Source organism: Amblyomma maculatum, chromosome 7, assembly GCF_055883805.1.
Source record: "Amblyomma maculatum isolate TAMU_Amacu chromosome 7, ASM5588380v1, whole genome shotgun sequence".
NCBI classification, from domain to species: domain Eukaryota; kingdom Metazoa; phylum Arthropoda; class Arachnida; order Ixodida; family Ixodidae; genus Amblyomma; species Amblyomma maculatum.
In genome coordinates this window covers 59,117,875-59,137,794 of record NC_139350.1, presented here as the reverse complement: position 1 = coordinate 59,137,794, position 19,920 = coordinate 59,117,875, and the positions used below count along the sequence as shown (strand labels likewise).

General features: G+C 47.6%; 1 protein-coding gene and 11 non-coding genes across 12 annotated transcripts; all 12 read right to left on the bottom strand.

The window, feature by feature from the left end:
* Nucleotides 1-1,354: 1,354 nt before the first annotated feature.
* TRNAN-GUU (transfer RNA asparagine (anticodon GUU)) lies at nt 1,355-1,428 on the bottom strand. The gene has a single exon. It is a non-coding gene; the product is annotated as a tRNA-Asn (tRNA).
* A 222-nt stretch (nt 1,429-1,650) lies between these two features.
* Nucleotides 1,651-1,724, bottom strand: TRNAN-GUU (transfer RNA asparagine (anticodon GUU)). Its single transcript has one exon. It is a non-coding gene; the product is annotated as a tRNA-Asn (tRNA).
* A 222-nt stretch (nt 1,725-1,946) lies between these two features.
* Nucleotides 1,947-2,020, bottom strand: TRNAN-GUU (transfer RNA asparagine (anticodon GUU)). Its single transcript has one exon. It is a non-coding gene; the product is annotated as a tRNA-Asn (tRNA).
* Nucleotides 2,021-2,242: 222 nt separating this feature from the next.
* On the bottom strand, nt 2,243-2,316 carry TRNAN-GUU (transfer RNA asparagine (anticodon GUU)). Its single transcript has one exon. It is a non-coding gene; the product is annotated as a tRNA-Asn (tRNA).
* A 222-nt stretch (nt 2,317-2,538) lies between these two features.
* TRNAN-GUU (transfer RNA asparagine (anticodon GUU)) lies at nt 2,539-2,612 on the bottom strand. Its single transcript has one exon. It is a non-coding gene; the product is annotated as a tRNA-Asn (tRNA).
* Nucleotides 2,613-7,822: 5,210 nt separating this feature from the next.
* TRNAN-GUU (transfer RNA asparagine (anticodon GUU)) lies at nt 7,823-7,896 on the bottom strand. Its single transcript has one exon. It is a non-coding gene; the product is annotated as a tRNA-Asn (tRNA).
* Nucleotides 7,897-8,118: 222 nt separating this feature from the next.
* On the bottom strand, nt 8,119-8,192 carry TRNAN-GUU (transfer RNA asparagine (anticodon GUU)). The gene has a single exon. It is a non-coding gene; the product is annotated as a tRNA-Asn (tRNA).
* Nucleotides 8,193-8,414: 222 nt separating this feature from the next.
* Nucleotides 8,415-8,488, bottom strand: TRNAN-GUU (transfer RNA asparagine (anticodon GUU)). The gene has a single exon. It is a non-coding gene; the product is annotated as a tRNA-Asn (tRNA).
* A 222-nt stretch (nt 8,489-8,710) lies between these two features.
* TRNAN-GUU (transfer RNA asparagine (anticodon GUU)) lies at nt 8,711-8,784 on the bottom strand. Its single transcript has one exon. It is a non-coding gene; the product is annotated as a tRNA-Asn (tRNA).
* Nucleotides 8,785-9,006: 222 nt separating this feature from the next.
* On the bottom strand, nt 9,007-9,080 carry TRNAN-GUU (transfer RNA asparagine (anticodon GUU)). Its single transcript has one exon. It is a non-coding gene; the product is annotated as a tRNA-Asn (tRNA).
* Nucleotides 9,081-9,302: 222 nt separating this feature from the next.
* Nucleotides 9,303-9,376, bottom strand: TRNAN-GUU (transfer RNA asparagine (anticodon GUU)). The gene has a single exon. It is a non-coding gene; the product is annotated as a tRNA-Asn (tRNA).
* An 8,741-nt stretch (nt 9,377-18,117) lies between these two features.
* On the bottom strand, nt 18,118-19,895 carry LOC146183468 (uncharacterized). The gene has a single exon (XM_084608715.1). It carries the CDS (start codon nt 19,862-19,864, stop codon nt 18,677-18,679), a length of 1,188 nt encoding a protein of 395 aa, XP_084464841.1. The 5' UTR covers nt 19,865-19,895; the 3' UTR covers nt 18,118-18,676.
* Nucleotides 19,896-19,920: the final 25 nt, after the last annotated feature.

Sequence of the window (19,920 nt, the reverse complement as noted above, 5' to 3'; positions counted from 1 at the left end):
CTTTCCTCGTGTGGACGTTTTGAGGCAATCAAGGCCGCTGTCTCCGGCCCAACTTCCATGGCATCAGTGCAAGGAGGCTCAGTACTCAGATGCTCCTCAGCGTCAGAAAACTTGATTACGTCTTCTGACTCTTCCTTTGAAGCGCTTTCGTGGTCCTGTTGGTCCTGCGATGGAACGTGCGAGACGTGCCGAGTTTCATTCTTTTCACTTGAGACCGTCACCTTATGCTTAGTTAAAACCGTCATGGAAGGCGCGTCCTGTTTCGTTGACTGTCCTCTAATGTCGGCCGCCTCCTCCGCATCCACCTCATCCATTATCAATTCGGACGTGTCCTCGCTGGTCCCAGGTCCGGCAATGCTTGCGTAGGTACGAGCACACTGGCTGTCTTCATGACCGAACCGTCGACAGGTTCCGCAGCGAGGAACCCGGCACTCCTTGCGTATGTGACCCGTGTTCCGACAGCGTAGGCACAAGGGAGGTCTGCCTGGCACAACAACGAGCGCCAGCTCACCGCTAACGTTCAACTGATGTGTCAGGTCATCCAGCTTCACGCCAGCTTTCAACTTAAGCGTGACAAGTCTAGTAGTCGAGCCTTTTTCTACCATACCTTTCACACGCCAGCGCTCCCTTGTAACTTCCAACACCTTTCCATACGGCGTAAAGGCAGCACGCACATCCTCGTCTGGCACGTTGTGTAAAAGCCAGTGAAGTTTCAGTCGCCCGTCCTGGTTGGCCGGGTCAATTACCAAGCAGCGACCGTTTTTCACACACAACACACCGACACTAACAAGCTTGGTCACCGCTTCAGGATCCTTGAGAGTGACAGCCCAGACGTGGCTCATCCGATACGCCCCCATCGCAACAACATCGGGGATCAGCGAATGCTGTGCCAACGCGTCGCGGAAATCTTCCACCCGGTACGGGCGGGCCCTGATATCGGCGTGCAAAAAAAACGGTATTCAAAACAAACCGACCTGTTGGCAGTGCAGGCAAAACGACCTGGTAAGTGGTTTCCTGTTCAGCAGTCCTGTTACCGCGGCCTGACATGGCCGCTGAAGCCGCTCCTGAGGAGCCCTGCATCCTGCGTCCGTTCACTGGCGTGGCCGGAAGCAGAATCCTGCGCCACGGAGGCCGGGTCGGAGGGTATGCCAAGAAGAAAGCTTCTCTAGCTAACAACACACTCGGAAAGCTTTAAATAGCTAGGGCGTTTAGTGTTTCATGAAGCATTGTTTTTTATTTAATGCACGAGAATACAGCAACAAAGCAAAATGTCAATTAGTGTGTTTCTCTACAATAACCAAACTTGTTTTGCTGTTCAGGAACAAACTACACTACAGCTAGAACCAAAAAATGCCGCCACCGGGAGGACTCGAACCTCCAACCTTTCGGTTAACAGCCGAACGCGCTAGCCGATTGCGCCACGGAGGCCGGGTCGGAGGGTATGCCAAGAAGAAAGCTTCTCTAGCTAACAACACACTCGGAAAGCTTTAAATAGCTAGGGCGTTTAGTGTTTCATGAAGCATTGTTTTTTATTTAATGCACGAGAATACAGCAACAAAGCAAAATGTCAATTAGTTTGTTTCTCTACAATAACCAAACTTGTTTTGCTGTTCAGGAACAAACTACACTACAGCTAGAACCAAAAAATGCCGCCACCGGGAGGACTCGAACCTCCAACCTTTCGGTTAACAGCCGAACGCGCTAGCCGATTGCGCCACGGAGGCCGGGTCGGAGGGTATGCCAAGAAGAAAGCTTCTCTAGCTAACAACACACTCGGAAAGCTTTAAATAGCTAGGGCGTTTAGTGTTTCATGAAGCATTGTTTTTTATTTAATGCACGAGAATACAGCAACAAAGCAAAATGTCAATTAGTTTGTTTCTCTACAATAACCAAACTTGTTTTGCTGTTCAGGAACAAACTACACTACAGCTAGAACCAAAAAATGCCGCCACCGGGAGGACTCGAACCTCCAACCTTTCGGTTAACAGCCGAACGCGCTAGCCGATTGCGCCACGGAGGCCGGGTCGGAGGGTATGCCAAGAAGAAAGCTTCTCTAGCTAACAACACACTCGGAAAGCTTTAAATAGCTAGGGCGTTTAGTGTTTCATGAAGCATTGTTTTTTATTTAATGCACGAGAATACAGCAACAAAGCAAAATGTCAATTAGTTTGTTTCTCTAGAATAACCAAACTTGTTTTGCTGTTCAGGAACAAACTACACTACAGCTAGAACCAAAAAATGCCGCCACCGGGAGGACTCGAACCTCCAACCTTTCGGTTAACAGCCGAACGCGCTAGCCGATTGCGCCACGGAGGCCGGGTCGGAGGGTATGCCAAGAAGAAAGCTTCTCTAGCTAACAACACACTCGGAAAGCTTTAAATAGCTAGGGCGTTTAGTGTTTCATGAAGCATTGTTTTTTATTTAATGCACGAGAATACAGCAACAAAGCAAAATGTCAATTAGTTTGTTTCTCTACAATAACCAAACTTGTTTTGCTGTTCAGGAACAAACTACACTACAGCTAGAACCAAAAAATGCCGCCACCGGGAGGACTCGAACCTCCAACCTTTCGGTTAACAGCCGAACGCGCTAGCCGATTGCGCCACGGAGGCTTTTTTTTTTTTTTTTCTTTATTGCCGTGAAACAGAAAACAAAAATACACATGATAAAACACGTCAACTACACTTGAGCTAACGCGTACGCGGCTAAAATCTTTTCAGGTTCACCAACTCATCAAATAGACATTGCCAATGTGGTGGATCCTGCTGCATCCTGAAAGTTTCGCGTATATACACCGCACTTTCAATGAAGTTTTCACGCGCAGATCGTGTATTTATATCTGCGTGACGCACCTGCATTCGTGTTTTCCACAAACTATGGAGACCAAGAAGCATAATTAAATCATAAGGTGCATCATCGTTCTGCACTGGTAGGAATCTGATTCCGTACGGAGTTAGGGGAAGTTCCTTTTTAATTGTCCTTTGGAGGACGTCCCACAGAAAAACAGCATCCCAACACTGTAAGAAGACGTGTTCAATTGTCTCCGGTTTTTTGCACAACAGGCAATTTGTTGTCCACGGGACGAAGATACCTTTTTCATTCAGCCAGGTTTTAACAGGGAGCGTATTAGAGTGAAGTTTGAAAAGGAACGTTTTAGCAGATGGCCTCACGGGCATCTTCTTTACTCTTTTCAAAACATCCTGCCCTGGGCCTCCACAGTGTATTTCCCTGTAGAAAGGCACCGGCAGCATCACGTCAATGAGATCTTTATACAGTTTTTTTCTGGGAACATTGAAAAGGTAATCAAAAGAAAACCGCACTTCCAGCAACTTGCACGAAAAAACAACTTCGCGCAGGTAGCCAGTCACAGTACCAGGCATGCTTTCACATGACACAATCCATTCAGGGAGCAGCCTCTGCAATCGCACTTGCATCACAGTTCTTAGAAAGGTATCTTTTTGATCACGCAGGAATATAAATCGCGAAACCACTTGTCGCAAGAACAAATGAGCAAGGCCAAGCCCGCCCCTTTTAACATAAATAAACAAGTTCGTCCGGGCGGTTTTTTCCCATGTGGATGCCCAAATAAAAACAGCAAAAACGCGGTGCATTTTCTGAATTGAGGTTCGTGAGACACACAACACATTCATGAGGTACCACAGCCTTGAAATAAGAAAAACATTGCAAATGGAAGCGCGCGAAAACATTGAGAGTTGCCTTCCTTGCCACGCATCCGCTTTTTCTTTCGCTCTGGATGTTTCTTCCATCCAGTGCATGTTGGCATCTCGATAACAATCTAAAGGCACGCCTAGATATCGCGTTGGGAGAGCAGACCATCGCAGCTTACAGAAGAAATCAGGTGTCACGTCCCAATCACCGTGCCAAAACCCAGAGCTTTTCTCCCAATTTATCTTACATCCGGTTTGATCACAAAATGTTTGGACGACACCCGTAACTTCACAGATGCTCTTTCTAGTTGCACAAAACACTGCTATGTCATCAGCATATGCCAGCATTTTCACGTGTGCTGATTGCAGCTTGAACCCTAAAATGCGATCGCTATCAATGATAGCCAAGCAAAGTGGCTCTAAATACAGTGCAAAAAGCAGGGGTGAGAGTGGGCAGCCCTGCCTTACCGATGAACGTACTGCGATGCTGTCAGTCAGTTCACCATTCACTATAATACGGGTCGTGCAGTTCGCGTAAGCCATTTTAACACCCTCCACTATGACTTTTCCAAGGTTAGAATGCTCCAAAATGGAAAAAAGAATTTCGTGAGAAACACGGTCAAAGGCTTTCGCCAAATCTAACTGCACCATGGCTATCTGACCACCGAGTGCATCAACACATTCTAGTACGGTTCTTGCGACATGTATATTCGTGGCAATGGATCGACCCTTGATGCCGCACGTTTGATGAGACCCAACCAGATTTTTATTACGCTTTGCAGTCTTTTTGCTAAAACCTTCATATACACCTTGTAGTCAACATTGGTGAGGCTAATCGGTCGATATGACCCCACCAACAGTCGTTTTTTCGGATCATCTGTCTTGGGTATTAGCACAATGTGCGATGTAGCGAAAGACAATGGAACAGTATTACGTTCATAAGCTTCAGTGATTACATCGAGCATAAACTGAGCCGCATACTGCTGAAAAGTTTTAAAGAAGGCAGCGCTTAGACCATCCGGCCCAGGGGCCTTCCCAGGTGTCAGGTCATCTATTGCAGATTCTATCTCCTGCAACGTTATCGGTGTTTCTAGGCGCGCTTTACTTTCGTCATCCAGTGCAGGCATCAGTCTTAGAAAGTCTGTTTGAAAGCCGCCTACAGTCTCAAGCTTAGCGCTAAGCAGTTCTTCGAAGTGCTCTGCTACCGCATGCTGAATATCTTTAGCATCTTCTGTGATATGGCCGCTATACCTTATACTCCTAATTTCTTTCTGGCAGGCGTATCTTTTCTCGTCTGCTAGGGCTCGTTTTGTCGGCACTTCTCCAGCCCAAAGTTTTTCAGCCCTTGCACGTATGACAGCCGCTGTGTATCTTTCGCTGTCGATTGTTTCCAGCTCACTTTTAAGCTCTCGTATTTTACTGGCGAAATGCCCTGGCACAGTACTTTCCATGCTCAAAAAGAGCAAGTTGTTCATTCAGTTCTTTTTCTTTCTCTTTGTATCGCAGCTTACTACTCTTTTCTATTGCTTTCAATTTGACCCACTCTTTGAAGCTGTCCCATTCCGCTGCAAAACTTACTGGTCGCATAGCAAGACGATTTTCAAACTCTGTCTTAACTTCAGTAAGGAACTCTTCATCGGCAAGAAGTTTGGCATTCAGTTTCCATAGGTACCAGTTAAAGCGCGATTTCTTTCCTTTGCGACCAAACACTGCACTCACGAGACAATGATCGCTGAAAGACACAGGTTTGACATCATATGCAGTACATAGGGAAACAAGATCTACCGAGGCATACACCCTGTCCAATCTGGCATGGCTATCTCGCTGAAAGTGCGTGAACTCTGGCTGGTTTCCAGTGGAGAACACACTACCAACATCCTCAAGGCTATACTCATGCACAAGTGCATTCAACAGCTCGGAGCTTCTGTCTCTTCGAGGTTTACACTTGGCCGCTCGGTCCACAGCTGCGCACACACAGTTGTAGTCACCAAGTACAAGCAAGATTTTGTCGACCTTCAACCACAACTCAATAGACTGAAAAAACAATTCACGCTCACGCCCTGAATTGGGAGCATACACACACACAACACGCCAGCATAAATTAGAGTAGGTAAAATCGGTAACCAAAAGCCGACCACTTGGACAGGCAAAAACGGACTCTACGCTTACTCCCAGCGTGTTACGTATAAATAAAAGGCATCCACCCGATACACCAACAGAATGGCATACACACACATAAAAGTTTGTTTGAAAAGAAGCCACCATACGGTCAGTGCTTTCTTGGCTCTCAATCTTTGACTCTTGCACAGCTGCTATATCTATATCATTATCCACAAGGAGGCGACTGAGCTGGCATTGTCGCCTTCTCGCTCCCAGTCCTCTAACATTCAAAGTAGCTACGTGTAACGGCGAATTAAGCTTGAGAGTCATGTACTAGAGAGAGACGCCAGTACCGGCATGGTGCCTACCTTCATGGTTGCGTGGCCTCCGCTTCTGACAAACAGCGGCGTATACATGCATGTAATGTCCTGCCAGCAGAATGTCGGGATGCATTCAAACGAAGTCCAAGCCCATTGTTTCATTTTTGCTAACACACGCACCACTTGGTTGTAGAAGGTTCGTGACGCTGGTCGGTAGGCAGCCGACCCACAAATCGTTCAGGTCTCCACAAAAACTACGGAGGCGGTTTCCCCGCCTGCCGCGTGTCAGCCGAGAAGTTCGGCTTCGGTCTTAACGTGGCTCTTCGGATGCCAGAAGTTTTCGGCGGCGGCTCACCACAAACACCGCCTGGCAGCTGAGTCTCCTCGACGCTTTCCTCATGCGGACGTTTCGCGGCAATTAAGGCTGCTGTCTCCGGCCCAACCTCCATGGCATCAGTACAGGAAGGCTCAGTACTGAGATGATCCTCAGCGTCAGAAAATTTGGTTAAGTCTTCTGACCCTTCCTTTGACTCGCTTTCATGGTCCAGGGATGGAACGTTCAAGACATGCCGAGGTTCATTCTTTTCATTTGAGACCGTCACCTTATCCTTTGTTAAAACCGTCATGGAAGGCGCGTCCTGTTTCGTTGACTGACCTCTAATGTCAGCAGCCTCCTCCGCATCCGCCTCGTCCATAATTAACTCGGACGAGTCTTCGCTGGTCCCAGGTCCGGCAATGCTAGCGTAGGTTCGTGCACACTGGTTGTCTTCATGCCCGAACCGTCGGCAGGTTCCGCAGCGAGGAACCCGGCACTCTTTGCGGATGTGACCCGTACTCCGGCAGCGTAGGCACAACGGGGGTCTGCCTGGCACAATGACGAGCGCGAGCTCACCGCTAACATTGAGCTGATGCGGCAGGTCGTCGAGCTTCATGCCAGCTTTCAGCTTCAGCGTGACGAGTCTAGTTGTAGAGCCCTTTTCCAGCATACCTTTAACACGCCAGCGCTCCCGGGAAACGTCTGACACCTTTCCGTACGGCGCAAATGCAGCACGAACATCTTCATCTGGCACGTTGTGAAGTAGCCAGTGAAGCTTGAGTCGCACGTCCTGGTTCTCCGGGTCAATCACCAAGCAGCGACCGTTTTTCACAGACAGCTCACCTACGCTGACAATCTTGTTGACGGCTTCAGTATCCTTGAGAGTGACGGCCCAGACGTGGCTCATCCGATACGCCCCCATAGCGATAACATCGGGGATTAGCGAGTGTTGTGCTAAAGCATCCCGGAAATCTTCCACCCGGTACGGGCGGGCCCTGATATCGGCGTGCAAAAAAACGGTATTCAAAACAAACCGACCTGTTGGAAGCGCAGGCAAAACGACCTGGTAAGTGTTGTCCTTTTCAGCAGTCCTGTTACCGCGGCCTGACATGGCCGCTGAAGCCGCTCCTGAGGAGCCCTGCATCCTGCGTCCGTTCACTGGCGTGGCCGGAAGCAGAATCCTGCGCCACGGAGGCCGGGTCGGAGGGTATGCCAAGAAGAAAGCTTCTCTAGAGAACAACACACTCGGAAAGCTTTAAATAGCTAGGGCGTTTAGTGTTTCATGAAGCATTGTTTTTTATTTAATGCACGAGAATACAGCAACAAAGCAAAATGTCAATTAGTGTGTTTCTCTACAATAACCAAACTTGTTTTGCTGTTCAGGAACAAACTACACTACAGCTAGAACCAGAAAATGCCGCCACCGGGAGGACTCGAACCTCCAACCTTTCGGTTAACAGCCGAACGCGCTAGCCGATTGCGCCACGGAGGCCGGGTCGGAGGGTATGCCAAGAAGAAAGCTTCTCTAGCTAACAACACACTCGGAAAGCTTTAAATAGCTAGGGCGTTTAGTGTTTCATGAAGCATTGTTTTTTATTTAATGCACGAGAATACAGCAACAAAGCAAAATGTCAATTAGTTTGTTTCTCTACAATAACCAAACTTGTTTTGCTGTTCAGGAACAAACTACACTACAGCTAGAACCAAAAAATGCCGCCACCGGGAGGACTCGAACCTCCAACCTTTCGGTTAACAGCCGAACGCGCTAGCCGATTGCGCCACGGAGGCCGGGTCGGAGGGTATGCCAAGAAGAAAGCTTCTCTAGCTAACAACACACTCGGAAAGCTTCAAATAGCTAGGGCGTTTAGTGTTTCATGAAGCATTTTTTTTTATTTAATGCACGGGAATACAGCAACAAAGCAAAACGTCAATTAGTTTGTTTCTCTACAATAACCAAACTTGTTTTGCTGTTCAGGAACAAACTACACTACAGCTAGAACCAAAAAATGCCGCCACCGGGAGGACTCGAACCTCCAACCTTTCGGTTAACAGCCGAACGCGCTAGCCGATTGCGCCACGGAGGCCGGGTCGGAGGGTATGCCAAGAAGAAAGCTTCTCTAGCTAACAACACACTCGGAAAGCTTCAAATAGCTAGGGCGTTTAGTGTTTCATGAAGCATTGTTTTTTGTTTAATGCACGAGAATACAGCTACAAAGCAAAATGTCAATTAGTGTGTTTCTCTACAATAACCAAACTTGTTTTCCTGTTCAGGAACAAACTAAACTACAGCTAGAACCAAAAAATGCCGCCACCGGGAGGACTCGAACCTCCAACCTTTCGGTTAACAGCCGAACGCGCTAGCCGATTGCGCCACGGAGGCCGGGTCGGAGGGTATGCCAAGAAGAAAGCTTCTCTAGCTAACAACACACTCGGAAAGCTTCAAATAGCTAGGGCGTTTAGTGTTTCATGAAGCATTGTTTTTTGTTTAATGCACGAGAATACAGCTACAAAGCAAAATGTCAATTAGTGTGTTTCTCTACAATAACCAAACTTGTTTTGCTGTTCAGGAACAAACTACACTACAGCTAGAACCAAAAAATGCCGCCACCGGGAGGACTCGAACCTCCAACCTTTCGGTTAACAGCCGAACGCGCTAGCCGATTGCGCCACGGAGGCCGGGTCGGAGGGTATGCCAAGAAGAAAGCTTCTCTAGCTAACAACACACTCGGAAAGCTTCAAATAGCTAGGGCGTTTAGTGTTTCATGAAGCATTGTTTTTTGTTTAATGCACGAGAATACAGCTACAAAGCAAAATGTCAATTAGTGTGTTTCTCTACAATAACCAAACTTGTTTTGCTGTTCAGGAACAAACTACACTACAGCTAGAACCAAAAAATGCCGCCACCGGGAGGACTCGAACCTCCAACCTTTCGGTTAACAGCCGAACGCGCTAGCCGATTGCGCCACGGAGGCCGGGTCGGAGGGTATGCCAAGAAGAAAGCTTCTCTAGCTAACAACACACTCGGAAAGCTTCAAATAGCTAGGGCGTTTAGTGTTTCATGAAGCATTGTTTTTTGTTTAATGCACGAGAATACAGCTACAAAGCAAAATGTCAATTAGTGTGTTTCTCTACAATAACCAAACTTGTTTTGCTGTTCAGGAACAAACTACACTACAGCTAGAACCAAAAAATGCCGCCACCGGGAGGACTCGAACCTCCAACCTTTCGGTTAACAGCCGAACGCGCTAGCCGATTGCGCTTTTTTTTTTTTTTTTTTTTTTTTTTTATTGCCTGGCTTTGACACAAATACACCGCATTGGAACTCAAAACATCATGAACAAAGGAATAATATATGTACACTAAGGTAGTTAGCGTTGCCTAACACCCACTGAGGGGCAGGCATTGTCATGTTAAAATTCCTTGAGCACCGTCAAAGGTTCCAGCTTTGACAGCCACTCAGGAGCACATGGTTGCAATTTAATCACTTCGAGCCATCGCTGCACACTTTCGCGGAAATACATGCGGGCTGGCCGTGCATCTGGATCGCAGTGATAACCAGCCATTCGTGCGCGCCATATACTGTGGAGGCACATTAACATAACCTGGTCTAACGGCATATCATCATGTTTATCCAATGGTAAATACCTAATGCCATGGGAATCAAGTGGCAACTGCTTTTTTATTGTCCTTTGCAGAACATCCCACAAATATACCCCCTCCCAGCAATGCAAAAATACGTGATCTATTGTCTCTGGCTGTTTGCAGATGAGACATTGGGCCCCCCACGGTAGGAACATACCCTTTTCCTCCATAAATGATTTTACACACAAAGTACCGGTATGTAGCATAAAGAAAAACGTTTTAGCTCCCGTAGCAACTTGCATTTTCTTTACGCGTTTTAATACATTACTTCCTGTGCCTCCATAGTATAAAGCTCGGTACAAGGGCACCGGGAACACCATTTCACAGACATCCTTGTATAACGTTCTCCTGTTAACATTACTTAAATACTCTTTCGAAAAACGTGCGCTTACGAATTTCACGCTCACAACAATTTCCCTAAAGAATCCAAAAACAGAGCCCGGCATACATTGAGTATAAACTACGAAATCAGGCAACGCTCGACCAAGTCTTTGTTGACACACTGTGCGCAGGAATGGATCACTGGCATCCCTAAAAAACATAAACCGGTTGACAATCTGTCGCACAAACAAATGACCCAGACCAAGCCCCCCATGCTTCACCTGCCGGAACAAATTTGTCCGACTGCACCTCTCCCAACTCGAGGCCCAAACAAACACCGCAAAAACTCGATGCAATTTTTGCACATTTACACGGGAGCAATGCAACACTTGCATTACATACCATAACTTACTAATTAAAAACAGGTTGCAAACTGCGGCTCTTGCAAATATTGATAATTGAGCGCTTTTCCATTTCTCCGCTTTTTCACGGGTTTCTCTGACCTGCTCTAGCCAGTATGGCTCGCTTTCCTTGTAGAATTCCAAGGGCACACCCAAGTACTTTGCAGGCGTTGTAACCCACGACACATTAGCGAAAGTGTCGGGGGTCAGCTGCCATTCTCCGTGCCAAAATCCCAGGCACTTACCCCAGTTAACTTTACTCCCTGTGACTTTGCTAAAATGTTTTACCACATCCACTGCCCTCTTTATACTCTGCTTATTCACACAAAAAACCGCAACGTCGTCTGCGTAAGCCAGCAATTTGACTTCTGACTCCTGCAGTCGAAAACCATCAATGTCATTGTTTTGTAGGATGCTTAAACACAATGTTTCAATATAAAGGCCGAACAAAAGAGGGCTGAGGGGGCAACCTTGGCGCACCGAACGTCGTACGTTGATGGGGGCCCCCAGTGACTTATTGACAATTAATCTCGTAGTGCAGTCACGGTACGCCAAGGCCACTCCCTCTCGAATAACAGAGCCGACATTAACATAGTCTAATATACTGAACAGAATAGTATGTGCCACACAATCAAAAGCTTTCTCCAAGTCCAACTGCAGTAACGCAACACATGCATGAGTTGCATCGCAGCATTCAAGCACACTTCGCGCTTTGTGAATGTTCTGAAAGATAGATCGCCCTTTGATACCGCACGTTTGGTGAGCGCCCACTAGTTCGCATATAACCGTTTGTAATCTGCCAGCAAGTACCTTCATATAAATCTTGTAATCAACGTTTGTCAGAGCTATGGGCCTGTAAGACGACAACTGCCTAAGCTTATCTGGTTGGTCAGTTTTCGGAATAAGTACTGTGTGCGACGATCCGAAAGACGCAGGCAGTGCCTTCAGTTCATACGCATCATTAAATAAGGCACACAACAAAGGAGATAGCTGTCCCTTGAATGCTTTATAAAAAGCCGCACTCAGGCCATCAGGCCCGGGTGATTTCCCTGGGTTTAAATTTTCTATTGCCTGCTGCACTTCTTGCTCGCTTATTGGCCGCTCCAGTCTTTCTTTTTGTTCTTCATCAATTTTTGGCATCGCGTCAAGAAAGGATTCTTTAAAACGGTCCAAATTAACCTCTCGGGACGAAAATAGCTCTTCATAATACTCCCGGAAAGCTTTCGCGATTCCTTCGTTATCGGTTTCTGTGCGTCCTGCCCAATCTACCTCTGCCACGTGATTTCGCCTTGCATTTGCTTTTTCTATTCCCAACGATCTTTTTGTCGGCGTCTCATCCATGGCCAATTTTTCCGCTCTCGCACGCACCAGTGCTCCGCGATAACGGTCTTCGTCATTCAGTTGAAGTCCTTGCTTTATTTTTCTAACGTCGTCCATGTATAACCCTGGCGTGTTACACTCCAGGGCTAACAATTTATCTAGCAAAGATCTTAAATGCATTTCATTTTGTTTTTCTTGAAACCGTATGCAGCTGGCTTTTTCTATAGCTTTGATTTTAATTTGTTGCTTACAGAGTTCCCATTCTTGACCCAGTTCGTGGGTGTCCTCCTGACAAATCTTACCAATTTCTTCTTCTACTAGTCTCGTGAATTGCTCGTCATTCAGCAGTTTATTATTTAACTTCCACAATTCCCAATTAAAACCGCTACCTCCCTTTCTTGTTCCAATTGTACACTGAACCATGCAGTGATCTGAGTACGTTACCGCCAAAACATAATACTCCTGGCATTTTGGGGCCAGTTCTGCGGACACATAAATCCTGTCAAGGCGGGCGTGGCTAGCACCCTGAAAATGAGTATACTGAACCCGTCGCTCGCTCGTGAGACACTCTGCAACGTCTTCCAGTGCAAACTCGTCAATCAAGCGCGAAAGTACCTCTGTGCTACGATCCCTAAATGTACGATGGCTAGTTTTGTCACCGGAGCTCAGTACACAATTGAAATCTCCCAGAAAGACAAGTTGCTTATCCGTGTTTAAATACCCTTCAACAAAATCAAACAAAGCAGCCCTCTCCTCAACTATCGTAGGTGCATATATACAAACAGCACGCCACTCAGCCGAGCAAAAACTAAAATCGAGGACCACACCCCGACCCGACTGAAAAGAAGCATGCGACTGCACTACAAGACCCGGCAACTTCTTCACAAACAAGACGCATCCAGCAGAAGTACCGACTGCATGGCTGACAACTGCGTAAAACCGCGACGTGAAACGTTGCACCATGCCCTCGGTCTCTTGTTCACCCTCGACTTTTGTCTCTTGAACTCCAAGTATATCGATGTCATTTTCATTTAAAAGGCGCAGGACTTGGCTCTGCTTCCTTTTCGCTGCTAGACCTCTCACGTTAAGGGTCGCAATCTTTAGTGACAGTTCATAAGCCATTTTCTTAGAGTGAAAAGAGGCCAAGAGCATGGTGCTTACCTCTCACGTCTAGCATGGCGCTAGACGCTTTCGTTGACACCAGAGCCATGAGGTTGGACTGGCAGACCTTGTGACAGGGGCGGCTTTTCGGCAGCTCTCCTGTCCGTCGAGACATTTGGTCTTGGTTTGAAGGTCGCCCTCCTCCCTATTGGCGTTTTTATCGGCGGCTCGTCGTTGCTAGCTGCCTCTGCCTTGCTTAACTCACTTGTGCTCTCGTCGTGGGCACGCTTCGCAGGGCCTTGCACGTTGGTCGCTCGGCCGCTGCTCTTTTCAAGGGTTTCCTGTCGGCCCGCAGACTCCGGAAGTTCAGTTTTTGAGCTCTCGGCATCGCTCACCCTTTCTTCCTCTGACGGTCCGTTGTTCGGTAGCGTGACTTCCTTGTCTGGCCTACTGATTATCTCGTCACCGCCCCCCGGGGGCACTAACATGCCTGTAGTTGCTGTTAGCTTTTCAGCTTCTCCGACCCCCTTTGCGGCCTCTTCTGTCTCTGCGACATCCATTTGGAGCTCCGTCATGTCCGCTCTCGCTGTCGGTGCAGTGGCCACTGCATACGTCCGTACGCAATCTTCCTCGGAGTGGCCAAAACGCTTACATGTCGAACACCGCGGAATTTTACATTCCCGGCGCACATGACCGGTCCCGCGGCAGCGCAGGCACTGCAATGGCCGCCCAGGCACCACAACAAGGGCCAACTCCCCTGCAACTCTTATCTGATGAGGTAGGTCGTCTATCTTCATCCCTGGCTTCAACTTCAGGAGTACGGCTCTCGTTGTTGAGCCCTTTTCGTGAACGCCCTGGACGCGCCACCGCTCACGGGTAACTTCGGTCACCTCACCGAAAGCCCCAAAAGCAGTTCTGATATCCTCATCCGCCACGCCATGCAACATCCAGTGGAGCCGAAGCTTCACCTGTTGATCCTCCGGGTCAATGATGATACACCGTCGGCCTTTCACTAGAAGCTCTTTGAAGGCTAGCAGCCGCTTGGTTGCTTCAGAGCTGCTCAAGGTCACCGCCCAGACATGGTTTATTTGGTAGGCCCCCAAGGCCACCACGTCTGGGAGCGTACCAGTCTTGGCCAGGGCGTCCCGGAACTCTTCAACCCTGAAGGGTCGCACTCGTACGTCGCCGTGCAAAAAAACTGTGTTGAAAACAACACGTCCGGTGGGCAGATGCGGCAAAATGAGCTGATATTCCTTATCATCGTTTGCGTTAAGCCTGTTACCGCGGCCAGCCTGGGCCGCAATCGCCGCTCCGCCGGAGCTCATGATTCACCGTCCGTACACGCAGGTGGCCGGAAGTAGAATCGCGCTAGCCGATTGCGCCACGGAGGCCGGGTCGGAGGGTATGCCAAGAAGAAAGCTTCTCTAGCTAACAACACACTCGGAAAGCTTCAAATAGCTAGGGCGTTTAGTGTTTCATGAAGCATTGTTTTTTGTTTAATGCACGAGAATACAGCTACAAAGCAAAATGTCAATTAGTGTGTTTCTCTACAATAACCAAACTTGTTTTGCTGTTCAGGAACAAACTACACTACAGCTAGAACCAAAAAATGCCGCCACCGGGAGGACTCGAACCTCCAACCTTTCGGTTAACGGCCGAACGCGCTAGCCGATTGCGCCACGGAGGCCGGGTCGGAGGGTATGCCAAGAAGAAAGCTTCTCTAGCTAACAACTCACTTTTTTTTTCTTTATTACCACATTTGAATATAACACAAAACAAAACACATCTGTACAGCATCTACATCACTTGAGAAGTAAAAGGCGCGAGCGGAAATCTGCCTCGCTCACGCCACAGGATTAAAAGCGTTTAAGCTGTACAAGGTCGTCCATTACTGACAACCACTCGGGGGGCTTAATTGGGGCCCTAAGCACATCTCTTATATAAGACATGCTTTCGATAAAGTACTCCCTGACGGGGAGTACAGTCACGTCTGCATGCCTGAAAGCCATTCGATTTCTCCAAATACTGTGTAGGCTGAGAAGCATGAACATGTCATATGGTATGCCGTCCCCACTCTCTAGAGGTAGAAATCGTATTCCGTATGGCGATATCGGGAGCAACTTTTTAACCGTTCGTTGTAAGATGTCCCAATGAAATACTGAGTCTGTACAGTGAAGGAACATGTGATCTATCGTCTCCGGTGTTCTACAAATTAGGCAATTTACGGATCATGGAACAAAAATATCCTTCTCTTGAAGCCAGGGCTTCACTGGTAGAGTGCCGCTGTGCAACTGAAAAAAGAATGTTTTAACCGAGGCCCGCACAGGCATCCTCTTTACTCTTTTCAGCACATTTTTACCTTGACCTACACTGTACATGGCCCGGTAGACAGGAACAGGCAACACAGTATCAATGAGTGCTTTGTAAAGTTCTTTCCTCGATACTTCAGTAAGGTACTGCACTGAAAAGCGAACTTTCAAAAATTTAAAAGCTCGAACAACCTCCCAGAGAAAACCTCTGACCCTCATGTGTCTAACAGGGCTGGATGATACAACGAAGTCTGACAGTGCCTCACCCAGCAACAGTTGCATTACTGTCCGCAAGAAAGTGTCTTCTTGGTCCCGAAGGAACATAAATCTCGACACAAGTTGCCTAACGAACAAATGAGTCAAACCCAGGTCGCCGCTTTTCACAGATCGAAAAAGATTTGTGCGGCTTGTCCTCTCCCAACTCGACCCCCAAATAAACACGGCAAACACTCGGTGCAATCGCTGGACACTTGTTCGTGACATACACAATACCTGAAGCACGTACCAAACTTTGGCCACTAGAAACAGGTTGCATACTGTGGCTCTAGTAAAAATAGAAAAATCTCGGCCACCCCATTTGCGCGTATTTTCACGCGCAAGTTCAATTTCTGCTTCCCAGTACTTTGCTGGTTCTTTATAATCGTTTAGCGGAACTCCCAAATATTTAACAGGTGACATTGCCCACTGAAAGCCTTCGTGCATGATAGGCGCAGATTCCCAGCTACCATGCCAAAAGCCGAAGCACTTTTCCCAGTTTATCACGCTTCCTGAGACTTTGCAAAACCTAGTCGCCTCTTTCACTGCTTCTGTTACGCTATCTTTATCTGCGCAGAAGATTGCAATGTCATCCGCGTAAGAAAGGATTTTAACTTCAGTGGACAATATCGCAAAGCCATGCACATTCTCATTTGACATAATTTTTAGACAAAATGGTTCGAGATACAGGGCAAACAACAACGGCGACAAAGGGCATCCTTGTCTAACTGAAGAACGAACAGTAATGCTTTCTCTGAGTTGCTTATTAATAATGATGTTTGCCGTACAACCAGCATATGCCATTTTAACACCATCAAAAAGAACGCGGCCAACATTCACATGTTCAAGGATAGAAAACAAGATATGGTGACTAACGCGGTCAAAGGCTTTTTCCATGTCTAATTGCAACATGGCTACACGTTTCTCAAATGAATCACAGCATTCTAGAATACTACGTGCTACATAAATGTTTGTATGTATTGTTCGACCTTTTATTCCGCACGTTTGGTGCGGGCCAACAATAGACTTTATTACATTCTGCAATCTTCGTCCTAAAACCTTCATGAAAATTTTATAGTCTACATTTGTGAGACTTATGGGCCTATAAGCTTTTACTGATTGTCGCCTGGTGGGATCATCACTCTTAGGTATGAGAACAATGTGGGTTTTTCGGAAAGACGGAGGCATCATGTGGGTTTCATACATTTCTTGAATTATTCGGTGCAACACATACGCCATATCACTCTTGAAGGCTTTGTAGAAAGCTGCGCCAAGCCCGTCTGGTCCCGGTGCCTTTCCAGAGCTCAACTCGTCAATAGCACGCTCGATTTCAATAACGCTAATGGGTGCCTCTAGGTTAAGCTTAACTTCATCCCCTAGTATTGGCAACAGCGACAAAAATTCTGACTCAAAGCCTTCTTGCAAGTTTGCCTCGTGACCCAGCAGTTCTTCATAATATTCAACAAACGCGTGGTGAATAGTCTTGAAATCGCGAGTTATTTTTCCCTCGTAGACTATCTCTTTAATCACATTCTTGACGGCGTATCGTTTTTCGTCACATAGGGACCGCTTTGTTGGCGACTCACCTAGCCACAACCGCTCTGCGCGTGCGCGTATGATAGCACCTTTGTATTTTTCTTTATCTATCAATTCTAGTCTATTTTTTGTTTCTTTTATTTCTGTTGCAAACTGGCCTGGCTGTGCGTTTTCTAGCGGCAGAAATGAATTTAATTGGCTTTGAAGTTCTTTTTCCACCGTTTTCTCCTTATGTCGTAGTGCACACGCTCTTTCGATTGCGCTCATTTTTATTTCTTCTTTGAAACGCTCCGATTTCTCTATAACGTCCCTATTGTCGTCCATAAACAAACTATCAAGTTTTGTCTTGTACTGTACGCGCGAAACTTTCATCACTAAGCAGCTTTACATTTAGTTTCCAAAGGTTCCAGCTGAAATTAGACCTCTTGGGCTTAGTTCCTACTGTAAACATCACCATGCAATGGTCGCTGAATGCGATGCTTTTAACCAAGTATTCACTAATCATTGGCACCAAGATAGCCGACACATAAGCTCTGTCGAGTCGTGCGTGGCTGGCTTGTTGGAAGTGCGTGAACTGAGGACGGATTCCTTCTGACATAGCACTCCCAACGTCTTCGAGATTGTGCTCTTGGACGATTGAGCTCAAAAGCAGCGAACTTTGATCCCGAATGATCGCGTTAGTAGCTCTGTCCTCGGGCATATACACGCAATTGAAATCCCCAAGAAGGATCGTATATCTGGTAGAGTTCAAATAAGGTTCAATATTTTTAAAGAATGCTTTGCGCTCATTTTCCTTATTTGCGGCATACACACACAGTACGCGCCACTGTAAATCAAGATATAAAAAATCGCACATAACAAAACGTCCAGTATTACACACTACAACAGATTCTTCAACAATACCTAAAGAATTGCGAATGAAGTTAGCACACCCTCCCGATGTACCAACAGAATGGCATACACATACACTGTACCGATTTCTAAATGGTTCGACCATGCGGTTTGTCTGAGCTTCACTTTCGATCTTAGTCTCTTGCACTGCTATCACGTCCAAATCGTTGTCCAGCATGAGGCGACTCAGTTGATACTGACGTCGCCTCGCTGCAAGGCCTCTTACATTAAGCGTAGCAAATCGAAGTGTTGCTTCAGGTTGAGCTGCCATTTCGTTGAGAAACACAAGATAACCAAACCGCTCGGTGTTCACCTTCTACCGTATTATACACAGATGAGGAATACAGGAAACGTTCTCGCTTACGAAATGTCGAGTCCACTCGAGAGGTGTGCGGGTCGTCCGGCGTGTACTGACTGAACGTCAGCACACACTCGCTGGCAGACCCGTCGTGAGTCTCCCCTCGTCCTTGAGTCAATTCGGGGCGAGCCATTTTTCCTACGTCGGTGTAGTCGTCGCCGGCTTTCTGTCCGGCGGGATGTTGGGCTTCGGGCGAAGCGTCGCCCGACGCTGTCCTGGTGTTTTGGGAGGTGGTTCGTCGGCGCTTGGGGTAGAAAGACACCAATCTTCAACACAGGCCTTGTCATGGGTCCTCTTTGTTGGTGCCACGTTCATGGATGATTGGTCGTAGTCCATACCTCCTTCGGTAACTGCGGCATTTTCTCTCATGCTTATAGTGCCATGGCTGCCTTCTCGATCTGATGCCCCACCAGTCTCCGCTGCACCTGCCTGAGCAGGCTCAGAGGCGCGGTCTTCACTACACTTTACTGCCCCGCCCCCAGTGTCATCCGTATCCTTGGCATTTGACTGCGGTTTGCTCGATTCGGTACTCGCAGCTTCCTCGGCTTCAACCTCGTCCATGACGAGCTCCGAGGCGTCTTGCCTTGTTATAGACCCTGTAACATTTGCATAGGTCTTGACACATTCAGTTTCAAGATGTCCGAAGCGGCGGCATAGCGTACAACGAGGAACTTTGCACTCTCGTCGGACATGTCCTGTGGTATGGCACCTCAGGCAAAGTGGAGCTCTGCCGGAAATGACTATGAGAACCTGTTCTCCAGCAATGCGCAGCTGGTGCGGCAAATCATCAATTGTCACACCAGGCTTCAACTTCAAGGACACTGACCGTGTTGAGGAGCCTTTGTCCAGCACGCCTTGTACGCGCCAGCGTTCCTTGGCAATTTCTGTGACTGTGCCGTAGGGAGCCAGGGCAGTCCGCACATCTTCATCGGGAACTTTGTATAAAATCCAGTGGATTTTCATTCTAACATCCTGGTCACCAGGGTCAACAACAATGCACCGACGGTCTTTCACGGCTAGTTCACGGCAAGACAGCAGCTGCTTCATTCCATCGTCACTCTTCAACGTAATGGCCCAAACGTGATTCATTTGGTACGCCCCCAAGGCGATAACCTCGGGGAGCAGTCCCAACTGAGCCAGTGCGTCGCGAAAATTCTCGACCTTGTATGGTCTCGCTCTCACATCGGCGTGCAAAAAAAGAGTATTACATACAATACGACCTGATGGAAGCCGGGGCAAAATAACTTCGTAAGCTTGGTCACCTGAGCAAGAAAACCTGTTTCCGCGACCCATTTGGGCCGCTGTAACCGCTCCTACGGAGCCCATGATGCACACGTCCGTTCGCTAGCGAAGCCGGAAGTGCACTCCTAGCTAACAACTCA